Below are 12,221 nucleotides of genomic sequence, written 5' to 3' on the forward strand. Positions count from 1 at the left end.
TACTATTTTAAATATTTAGTATAAATTATGGTTTGTTTCGCTCATGCATAATTTTAAAGGCTATTACTCCATATAGTACAAACAATTGTTTCAAAACTTCTGTTCTTGTAACTATTAATTAACTTATGAGATTTCAAAATTGTGGTCTTTCAAATTTTTGAAAGCAATAAAATTGTTATTATACTCACTAGCCATTACCTTCATAGCATAACCTTCTAGACTAAGAGTATTTTCAGTTTGATACTTTATGATGAACCACATGTTGTTGTGTATCTTTCTTTCAAAAGCGGAAGGGTTAGTTTTAGAATAAAAAATACTCTGTCAATAGTGGACCAAAACCTGCCCTTGGACAGGAATAGTTATGTTTAACTTATATTAAATACTTTTTTATGGAAAAAACAATACTGTAGTAAATGAAAATAGATTACCAGGATCTCCCCTTTATAGTTGTACAAGTGGTAAATTGATGAAGAAGGGTTCATTGAACATAACCAAATGAAACCACAATAATTTGTATAAGCTATATATTTGAATTCTTTACAAAACAATCTTATTTTCTTCAAAATACTCTGCATTCAACTTGATAAATTTGATTATACACACTATATTTTTTGATTTGGAGATATCATTATTAAAATCTTTTTATTCACATTTAGTAATGGTCAACAGCTCCTACCTTTTTTCTTTTTTCTTGATGTCTTCAATGTTACATTATACCAGCTTTTTCTTATTTGGATACAATACTTCATTTATAAACAAACATTATTGAATTTTAATAATTATTGTATCGTTTGTTTATAAATCAAGTCTTCAATGTTGTCAAATCCGAGTACTTTCATACATGGAAATAGAAAAAGATCATACATAGCTAGGTCAGATGAGTGAAGTATAGTGATACTTAGCCAGAAAATAGCTAATAAAATTGCTGTGTATTCAGGTGTATTGTCAAGGTGGAAAAACCAGTTCCCTGTCTGCCACAGATCAGGTATATTTTTATGAACACTGTTCCATTATTATCCATTTATTTCTACGATTTTTCAATGGTCTGTTGACAGTTGTTGGATTTTCTGAACATTTTAGTTTGTTTGTGTATTTAATGGTCGTTGAGAGTAAGGTTTGTCATAAAAAAATGGAGTACTTTTCTCATGGAGTCATCTTTGCGAGTTTTTTTTAAAAATTAGAACTGTTTCATTAGCATTTTCACCAACCAGGTAACATTTCACAGCTCCATGTTTTTCAGTGAAACTTTTCATCATGAAAAACAATGGAAGAGTGAAACAGCACTAGCATAAACAATTACTACAGACAAAATGAACAAGCCAGGTTTAAATAAATGGGCAGCACCTACTCTGTCAATAAAGTTGGTCATACAGAGAGAATTACATACCATGTGTGCCCCTGAAGTTCTGTTCTGGTTTCTTCTGGATATCTCCTTGTATACATAAATTTATTTTCAACTGGACTACACATGTAAATTAAATTAGCACTTGAGGTTTAAATCAACTCTTACTACATACTTATGGTTTGTAGGGGTGATTGTGAGAAAACTTTCAGCGTGAGAAAATACAAGCGGTCAAACTCTTTCTAATGATTATTGATAAATTTTCTACACTCACTTTAAACACAAATTAAATTTTAAAATTAAAAGTTTATTTACAAAAAAACCATTAATCCTATTAACATTGCAATTTTAATGGAACTTGAACTAATGACATCACATAATTAGGCATCTGACTTCTATTTCTCTTTAAAAACTTCACGTTTAAATTTAGGGCTGAATTGCAAGAAAGGAAAAATACTATGAATTCATTTTTTATCCAGTCCAGAAAGGTATAATTTATTCTTGTATACTTCTATAATTGTAATGGGACTCTTTGTTAGAATCGTCTGAATGCTTATCAGCCAAGTAAGTGAATTTTCAAAGCTAAGCACTTTTTTTGTAATCAGTTTTGGTTATATACTGAATGTATAAGTTATCAATCTAGATTTGTTGCCATTATGTCAAGTAATACTAAGAAACTGTGTGATGCTCAGGTTTTCAACTGTATCCCAACCGACCAAGTGACAGACTTCCAGTCGCTGAGGACATACCAGGAGAGAATAAATCTTCACTGTTCAGACCCTGGATCTGCAGCTAAACTCCTACAGGATATCAAAGTACTTATGTTTTTCAAATTATTCTTTTTCGTTGTAACAATTTTTAAGTGTAAACAAAATAAGACAAATATTTGTTATTATTTTCAGGGTCATTTGGTGATGTTACCCCTGAACTTCTTACGCAACGAAATTCTCACACCAAATCCCAGTTCGGTCAACGGAATGATGCCAACAACACTTTGGACCTAGAGATACTGAGCATCTCGTTTCACATAATTTTAAGCATTTTAGCCTCTAGCTGTGGACAAAACCCATTATTTTAATAGCGGATTACTTTAAGTAGTAGGGACTTGGCTTTCTTGTGAAGACTGTATCAGTCCATTTGTAATACTTCGGAGTTCTGGTACAACGTACCCACTCACTATTGAATGAATGAACGGTAAACTTGAAGTCAATGGGACTGTCTTTCCTGGAAAACCAATTTTCTACATTCGACTCTGGCCACTCAAGCCTTAGTATTATCAGTATTATTTTACTTTGTTAAACATAGTGAAATTGAAAAACCCACCATACTGTCTACTTATCTGTATGTGTTTGTTTACTGCTTAATTGTATGTGTTTTTTGTTTGAAACTACATTCTCTCTAATCTTCCAAGGATTATTTATGACAAGGATTCCCTCAACCTGTGGACCAACCACTTTAAGATTGTGAATGATTGCTTGTTAGAAAAACTTTTGATACAAACTTTTTAATAATTTACTCTTAGGTGTAAACTGTGTGTTTAACTTACTGTCCAATATAATGTCTACATATTGTGTATACGAATTGGGCGGTACAAGACAATGTCTCTTGTTAGTTGTACTACTTTATAATGTAAAACTGAAGTTGTAACAAAACTCACCAAACTTGTGAGAACATTCTTAGAAAGTTCTTAGTAAATACAAGGTCTATAAAAAAATTAACAGGACTATAATAATTAAAACATTTTTAATTAAAACAAATATTTTAAAACTTTGTGTCTAGACATTAAAACTTTAGAAACATTTCAAGAAAATAATTGTATAAATGTAATAATTAAATTTGTTTATAAATGCATGAAATAAGCAATTTAAGTACTAGCAAAATTTCTGAGCAAACATAATTCTTAGAATGACTAGGCATAGCGGTGTAGGTCTATTTATATTGTATATTATGTAGGTAAGGTATTTAAGTATGATTTACTGTAAATTAGACTGTTTTTATTTTTGTGTAAAAAATTCATGTTAAACTAAGATTATAATTTTTTCTCAGCCAACAATAGATGAAGATAGTTCACATGAATGAGGTTAACAATGCTAAAATAGTTATATAGTAGTAGCCAATACTAATAATGTGTTTTGTAACAGTTCTTGAACAAATTTCTATGGTTACTCAACTTATGGTGTACACAGGTTGAACACAATGTTTCTAAACTAACTTTTTACGTAAATATCTGTTACTTTCATATTTTCTTAGATTTTAACAATTTATGAATGAATGAAATATTGCAGCTTTGTTTTCTATTTGAGATTATTTTATTGTTTGTTATTTGTATTTATTTGTTTAATATACATACAATGCTTGTAAATTCCCTCAAGTATTGTAATATTTAATATTGAACATTTTAATGTTGGTAGCTAATTATTTTATAAATAGTTGAATTTTAAAAGTTTTATTGATACTGTTATTGTATATTGTTGTTGTATTTGTATTGTATTGTTTGTGTAATCTCTCCATTTTAATTAATTTAAATTACATAATGGTGTAAATCAATACTAGATAAGCCGGCCCTGTTAAGGTAGCTTCAGCTTCCAGCAAAAATAATGTTTCATAAACCTTTTACTGGGAAATAGCTCATAAAACATTAAGAATTCATATATATTTTTAAGGGTTCGTAATAATTTTCAGAACCTCAGATTCTGACATCGCGTGATTGTTGTGTTTACAACATAATGAAATGTTGATTCATCTCTGAAAACAACACGATCAAGAAGGTCTTCAATTTCTAGCTGCAACACATCATTTACAAAGTTTTAGAAAACAGGATGGCCATTAAGTTTTTAACAGTTGTATGCAGTAAGATGCTATATAAAAGAATGTTCCTAAAATGTCAAGCAGTATTTTCATACCATCATCAGTTGCATTGTAGATCCACAGCTGGCCTTCCTACTAAAATTTAGTAGAAAAGACTTCACACATTCAACATTTTCCCTGGACACTCTTGGTCTTTTCCCGCATTTTTAACTCTACACATTTATTCTGTTGTTTCAAACTTTCTATTCCATCAATTGATGATGGTGTTGGCATGTTTTGTTTATATTTATATCACAACTAATATTTGAGAATCACTCATACACATAGCATAGCAACAGGCTTACAACTAGCAAATTACAAAGCATAAAATCATTGTGTAGAGGAATCCTCAAGAAAAGCAATTTATTAATGTATTTTGTGTGCTTGGCGGCAATTAATAATGCATTTCTTGATCTGTAATTTTTATATTCAAACAACTTTGCACTCATTATCTCAGTGATACTAAATAATCACACTGCTTCACCCTTGTGTATATACTCGGTATAATTATTGCAATGCTTATTTTACTTTACAACATTGTACTCATTCTTAATAAAATGAGGAGAAAGAATATAAGGATAACAGCAGGATTCAAATATTATATTAAGTTTTTTGTATTTATTTATATTATTCATATGAAGTAAAATTAAAACTAGAAATAATTTACTGTACTATTGTTTATGAGATATTATAAAATAATTGTGGTGTTGTGTTATTAGCATATTATTATTGTATGAAATTTCTTTTGTTCTTATATTGTGTGATTAATTTCTAGTTACCATACCTTTGTAAAAGTAACTGCAAAATATTTACTATTCTAACTGACTAAAGTTTACTGTAATGAAGTCGTTTTTAAAAGTCTTATCTAAACATGTACAAAATCAAAATAACTATCTAAAATTATTGTTGTTTTTGTTTAGTTTATTGTTATTTCAGGCACTATTTACTATCATTTTTGTTTTTAATACATAATTAATTAAAGACATGATTAAAATTGTGTCTTTTTTCTAGATTTGAATGGTTTTTAGTGAAATTCCATGATTAATTTACACTTTATGTGATTATATGGTACAATTTTATTAGTTAGAATGATGGAAGGAAAAGAAAAAATTGTTCATTATTGGCTAAATAATTTTTTTTAGTCGAAAGTTCAGTATTAAATTGTTGCGTGGTATAGTAATAGCCTTTTCTACTTTGTATGAAGTAATAGCAGGATTATTATTCTTGCTATTTGCTTCTTAATTTTAACTTAACTTTTATTGTAAGTCAGCACCATAACTACAAATCTTGGATTGTTTTAGAATGTCTGCCTATCAATAGTTCTAGTTACACATTTTTTTAGAGTAGGAATATATTTTGTATTTTAAGGTGCCTTGATGTGTTACTTACCTTGATCGTTACAGGATTGTTAAAAAATAACCTAAAAATATTGTTTTACATTTTTTTATCTGGGGTTTTTAGCTATGTTAAATATACTCTTTACAATAACATTTTATCAATTCTTTTTAATTTTAACATATGTTTGCATAAACATTTCCTATTCTAATTTGTATTATTACTAAATTCTTGAAACAAAAGTTTTGCAGCATATAAAATAATTTTCCTATAAAGTTTGGCACTGTTGCAATTGTTTACAATTAGGCATGCTTGGCTTTGTTCTGACCCATTTCCTCCTGTTCAGCTTACTTATTCAAGGTGAGGAAGGATAAAATTAAAATTGAGCACCTTTACTATAATTATTTAACAAATGACTGAACAATTAAACAATTATAAAGCCTGTGACCAATTAACTTAGTAGTTCCTTATAGTTTATCAAAATAACTCAAAAATATCTTGGGCCTTATATGTTACTTTTGGTACATATACAAGTAAAATAAAAAATGGAAACAAAACTGCCTCTGGTCATTTTATATTTTAGGGCCAATTTTTCTTTATAAATTAATTCAATTAAAATGTCTTCTTTCCCATCAATAAGTATAATACTTTCATTGCATGCTGCAATGTTTCAATATAACCATACAATACAAATAAATATATTGCCACAGTAGCTAATCGTGATTGCTGTCTGCAAACACAACTGAACTCTAGTAAACATTGATAGTACTAACACGTCACAGAACAAAACCAGGAGGTGCTGAAGTCTAGTGGGAAATGCTAAAACTATTGAATGATGTTTGCTAGTTGCAGGACAACTTCTTACATAATATTATAACGAATAATGGAATGAAGTGTGTACAAATAAATATTATTTCATTGACACAATTTTGTAATGTTGATAAAAAGCATCATGTCAGGAACCAGCAATGGATTAAAGCGACAGAGTTCATGTTTTCCTATGGGCTATATACTGTCTACATATACCATTATAATATTAGAAAGTGACATTTTATAACAATTTTGTTTGAATATAAACACATAATTAAAATTATATAATTTTAACAATTTCATGACGAATTGAATTAGAGCTTCAAGAAATTAAGTGGGTTTTTTTTATGTGTAAAAATTGTAATTTCTTAAAGAAAAATGTATTTTATTAAAACATGTAAATTTTCTTAAACTTTATTTGATATCAAAAGTATACTTTCCTTTAGCTATGTATGAATAAAAATTAAACTCCCTGAAACTTTAACTCATGTAAATAATATAAAACTTTCACATTTTCATCTTCAGCCATTGTATTAGGTCTTGATTTATGAAATTGCCTAAATTTCCTAATTAATTGTCTGTAATTTCACAGGGAGTGATAACAAAATTTCTATTTGTTCTTCATTCAAGGTATTTTGATTATGATTAGGTATCATAATCTATACAGATCACTGACGAAATTCTGACGCAGTAGCTGGGCCTAGCGGCACGATGACAAGCTCTGGTCTTAACAGCGATCTGGTTTTAATTTTACCTCCCAATAGTTTTAACAGCGTTTGGTAGATTGTGTGAGCAATTTAGTCATTAGTAGTGTACTGGTGGTCTTTCTTGAATTTCCTCAAACACATTTTTAAACAATCCGCTATGTAGTGCTACTGATATATTGTTTTCCTCAGTTGTTTTTCAATAGTGATTAGTCTAGTTTCACATTTTATGGTATCGGTTTTGTGTATTATTATGTTAATAGTAATACTAAAATAATAACAATATAAACACCAGTCGGTTTAATGTGGAAAGGCATTACTGTTCTGCTGCTGAACGTAAATTAATTTGCGTTCACTGGAACATATGTGGCCAAACAAATAGATCAACAATTGGTTAAAGAACTATGAATTTAACATAAAAAAAATTCTCTAAACCCAATATCAATTGGATTACCTTAATAGTAGTCCCTGACCTGAACTGGAAAATCTTACTCACCCAACCATAGTAATTGCATGGTTTCATAAGCTGGAACTCCTATGTTCGTAAGGGGGAACGCCAGTCACATGTCAGCTGCGCATCTGAGGTGCTGCTTTTAACAAGGGGCTAAAATTGAAAACTGCGTTATGAATAGGAATTAGTCATAAATCCATAAATGTTTTGCTATAAAAGCTTAGATTTGAGTGTTTCAATACTAATGAATCGTAAAAATATGATTATTTGTTAATATTAATGGTTTACCTATTATTATTAACAGGTAATCATATTTTTAACAATACAATAGAAGCTAAAATCTAAGATTCTATTGTGACACATTTGTAGATTTGAGACAAATTCCTATCCATAACACACATTTTAACTTAACCCTGTGTTAAAAGCAGAGTTCCAGATGCGTGATCGGCAGCTGACTTGCATTCCCTCAATCTAGAGGCAACTGTTTTAGTCCAGTAGAAAGCTTTTTTGCTCTTCATTTTATTTCATGTGTTTTATATGTTTATTTATATGCTTTCAGAACAAAGTATATATTTTTATACACAATTTTAAATGTTATTTTTTAATGCTTTTTATTTTAGTTGCTCATTATGGCCACTATTAGTACGTTATTATGTGCATTTTTTATTAAAGTTTGTTTCTTCTTTAATTGGACTATTTTGTTCCTTTGAGTCTAATCCTGAATAGTTTATAATAAATAACTCTATTACACTGTGAGATCTAGATGGTTTCTGGGATTAGTTACCACACACAGGTACGTTGGGTGATTTTGGGTACACCTTCTTCTATTGATGGACTTTCCTTTTTGTTTGACTTGTACAGTTCGAAATCACATCATTATGTAATCATATGCACTTGTGACTTTTGTTATTTGTTTTTGTTTTATTTTTTTATTGTGCATAATGAATGGTTTTTTTTTTTTTATTTATTTCTAATGCATTATTTAGTACACTTATGTACTTTATAAAAAAAACTAATTGCATTGTTTAATAAATAATATGGATCCAATTTCTTTTTATAAATTGGAAATTATTTTTATTTTTAAACGATATTAGAGCTACAACAAAAAGTAATAGGCACCTGCAAATGTGAAATATCCTTTTTAATATGTGAATATTTTTACAAATTCTGTGACATATGTGATGGAGCAAAATTGTGTTCAATTTAACTTTGTACCTTCTGGAACAAAATCTAACCCAATGTGTGTTAGTACAGTATGTTCCTAACTTTACTTTCAAACGGCTCTATGTCTAGAACTGGACTGTGCAAGAAATGCTATTTAATGTTCGTTAAAAACCATTTTGTTTTTAAGACTTTTTCATTTTTCTCACACAAAATGTAGGTAAAAAATTTATATTTTGCAAATAAAAATCTCTATCTTAAAACTTATTGAATTAAAACAAAGTAAAATAACTAAATCTAATGCTGTTTATGGTGTGTAAACCAAAATTATTTCTACAAACAAAAGTATGATTTCTCTGCCAAATTATGGTCAAAGGCAATGTACAACTCAACTCAACTCAACTCAAAAATCTTTATTTTTACAGTTTTTCAACCATACAATAGTGTCAACCAAAAATAAACGAAGTAATCCAGTACAACAGTAATTACATATGATTATCACATTGCACATTATCTATGGGTTACAATAAGAAAAGAGCTATCTACAACTAGCTCGTTCCCATACCTATTTACATTCAATTCGTCATCAGGACAAGAAATCCCCGATGCTGTAACAACACCGCTGTAATAGAATTTTCTTTACCCCCGTTTCCGAAAGAATTGAAATTATTCTCTGACTTGATCTCCCCCGGTAGTGCATTGTAAAGCCTGATCCCATTATATTTAAGGTGGTGTTCATAAAAAGCAGTTTTATGCCTAGGAACAGAGATTTTTTCCCGATTCCCGGAGATCGTAGATGTGTGGAAGAGTGTCAGACATTGAACAATGGTAAGTTTCTATGGACATACTTGACAACATGTAGAATGTAAATGGATGGAAAAGTTAATATGATTGTTGTCAGTAAAAAGAGGTTTGCAAGAAGAACGCCATGATTTCCCAAATATTATTCTAATTGCTTTCTTTTGAAGCTTGAATAATACTTTGGTCCTTGTGCACTCAAAGCCCCAAATTTCAATGGCATATGATAAAGAAGGATACACAATGCCCATAATAAGCAGCTAGTAAGACATCGGTAACCACAGCGAAAGCAGACAGGCGCCTCAACACAAAGATTCCCGAGCTAAATCCTTTTTACAGACCGCATCAACTTGCTGAGCAAAATTTAAGATTTCTGTCAACGATGATCCCAAGAAACTTAATGTTAAGACACGATGTTCGTACCAGTACAGGAGTATCATCCCCAATTTTGAAACATTCTGTTATCATCACTGACAGAGCCCGCAATCTTAAAATCAACGACTTTAGTTTTTTCACTGTTTAAGAGTAAGCGGTTCTCCTGAAACCACTGCATTAAAGCACCTGTCTTCCTCATAAATAGCAACCTCAAGTTCATTGTGAATGCCGAGCTGAAATTGAAAAGGGTAGTGTCGTCTGCAAAAAGGCAGACTTTTCCTCTAGTGTCGCTGTTGTTTTGGTAGCTCATTCACAAAAAGAAGGAAGAGAATGGGACCAAGCCCCCCCCCACCGACCCCTGGGGAACTCCCCTAGAGACCAATGCCTGTGACGACTGAACCGATGTCAGACAGCCACTGCCATCCACATAAGGTACTTGAACCAATTGACCTCTTCCACCAAGATAGCTAGAAATCCCACGAATGAGCGACACCCCTTAGTCCAAAGACAGACAGCCTACGTAACAGGATGTCCATGATCAATCATGTCAAATGCTTTTGACAAGTCGAAAAAGATCCCAGTACTTTTCAAGCCAGAATCCAGGACTGAAACCACAGAAGAAACCAAACAATGCATGGCATCAGATGTCCGATCTATTCTTCATAAACCCAAACTGGTTCAAAGAAAACACTTGGTTTGAATTCATGAATGACAGGAGTCTTGTTAGTAGAAATATGCGCTCAAATACCTTAGACAATGTGGAAGTGAGCGAGATGGTGCCCTATAGTTGTTACAGTCGTCCTTCCTGTCCCCCTTTTATGAACAAGGTCTTATAATTGCAATTTTTTAGTGATGAAAGGGAACTTGACCCAGGTTGAATGACAGATTTATAAGATACGTAAGAGGTTTGACTATTGCATCAGCGACATGCTTCAATAGCTTTGGAGAGATTTCATCAGGTCCAGCAGAACTTTTAGGCTTTAGAGATCTAATTTCCCTCATCACCCTCTTCTTCTGAGGTAGAAAAATGAAGAGTGTTTTACTGATCATTTCCGCTGTACAACTCCGTGCGACGACCCAATAATTACTGCCTGTAGACATTGGTTGACCGACACTGGAATAAAATGAACTAAACGCTTCAGCCACCAGAATTGGGTTCCACCATCTTGGATCCTTTCTCGTCAAGACAAAATGGATGAAATAAAGTTCGCTCCACTGTTGGATGATTTAAGGTCGTTAAATGATTTCCCACGTTGTCCCTTTGTTTTGTTGGTAGACTTCTGGATCCTATTTAACACAGCATCAGACTTGTGCTTTACGAATCTCCTTTTTGTACATCCTTCTCAGTTTGCCGTATTCAGATCGGAGAGGGGGAGCTGCTTCTAGATGATTCGAGTCAGAATAAGAGAGAAAGCAGCTGATCCTTCATAGATAACAGTTGTGGAGTAAGTTTAGGTTTCAAAGTTGAGTTTTTATACCTTTCATAGACCTTCCGAGTAAAGGGAAAGAAATAATCAAAATAATAATTCAACTTATTCATGAAGACATCAAACAATGTATCAAGACTACCCAATTCAAAAACTTCACTTCCAAAGCTCCCTTTTGAGATGAAAGTGGAAACTACGAATATTTTGCGGTGTGAATTGACGTGATAACCTGTACAAAGGGCCAGAGTTCAAGTCAGCGACAGAGAGGTTAAAAGTAGCTAACTGACGCCATGATGATCAATAATGCGGTTACCACAACCTCACTGTTTACCAGCCGATCATCTATGTTGTAAAAATGATGTTATCAATCACAGTCTTAGAGTCTTTTAACCTCTCTAGTGTAGGATGTGATTGTATGACGCAGATCACAACGAGGCCATTTGAGTGGAGAAATCTTTTTACACCATGATGACGCAGATGATAAATCTATATTAAAGTCGCCTACAACAACTAGGTGTTTTTCCTGATAAAAAACACTGTCTAAACAATCACTTATACTACTCAGGAACTGTTCGCAATTATAGGTAGGACAATCCTATAAACAGCTAAGACAAACCACAGATTTACCGCATGCCAGTCCTCACCCTGGCACCAGCCATTTGGCAGAAGTCCCTTCAACGCAAAAATCCTAGACACATCAAACAGCCTCCCGACTCAATGTGGCATCTAGTCAATATGCAGACTCCACCTTTTAGCCGGGCCTCACGACAGTATGAATGACACAACCTTGAAGTCAGGTAAACTAAAACAATTAAGCTGCTCGCTAGTCAAGTTATGTTTCAGCGTCAAACATACTACGTCATGACTTTCACATTGAAGATGGATCTGAAGTAGATCGGCATGGGGGGGGGGGGGGGGGGGGGGGGGGTAGATTTAAGGCCACAAATGTTTTGGTGGAAAACAACAATTGG

The 12,221-nt window shown here is 32.0% G+C and overlaps 1 protein-coding gene across 2 annotated transcripts in view; it reads left to right on the forward strand.

Moving 5' to 3' along the window:
• Positions 1-8,177, forward strand: part of LOC124362580 (phospholipase D1) — an 84,948-nt gene extending 76,771 nt beyond the window's left edge. For both annotated transcript variants that reach the window (XM_046817214.1, XM_046817215.1), the window contains 2 exons: positions 2,035-2,157; positions 2,245-8,177. In XM_046817214.1, the coding sequence (XP_046673170.1) occupies positions 2,035-2,157; positions 2,245-2,346 (225 nt within the window). In that variant the 3' untranslated portion in view covers positions 2,347-8,177. The remainder of the gene's footprint in view (positions 1-2,034; positions 2,158-2,244) is intronic.
• The last annotated feature ends 4,044 nt before the right edge of the window (positions 8,178-12,221 follow it).

The sequence above is a fragment of the Homalodisca vitripennis genome, chromosome 5 (genome assembly GCF_021130785.1).
Source record: "Homalodisca vitripennis isolate AUS2020 chromosome 5, UT_GWSS_2.1, whole genome shotgun sequence".
Classification (NCBI taxonomy): domain Eukaryota; kingdom Metazoa; phylum Arthropoda; class Insecta; order Hemiptera; family Cicadellidae; genus Homalodisca; species Homalodisca vitripennis.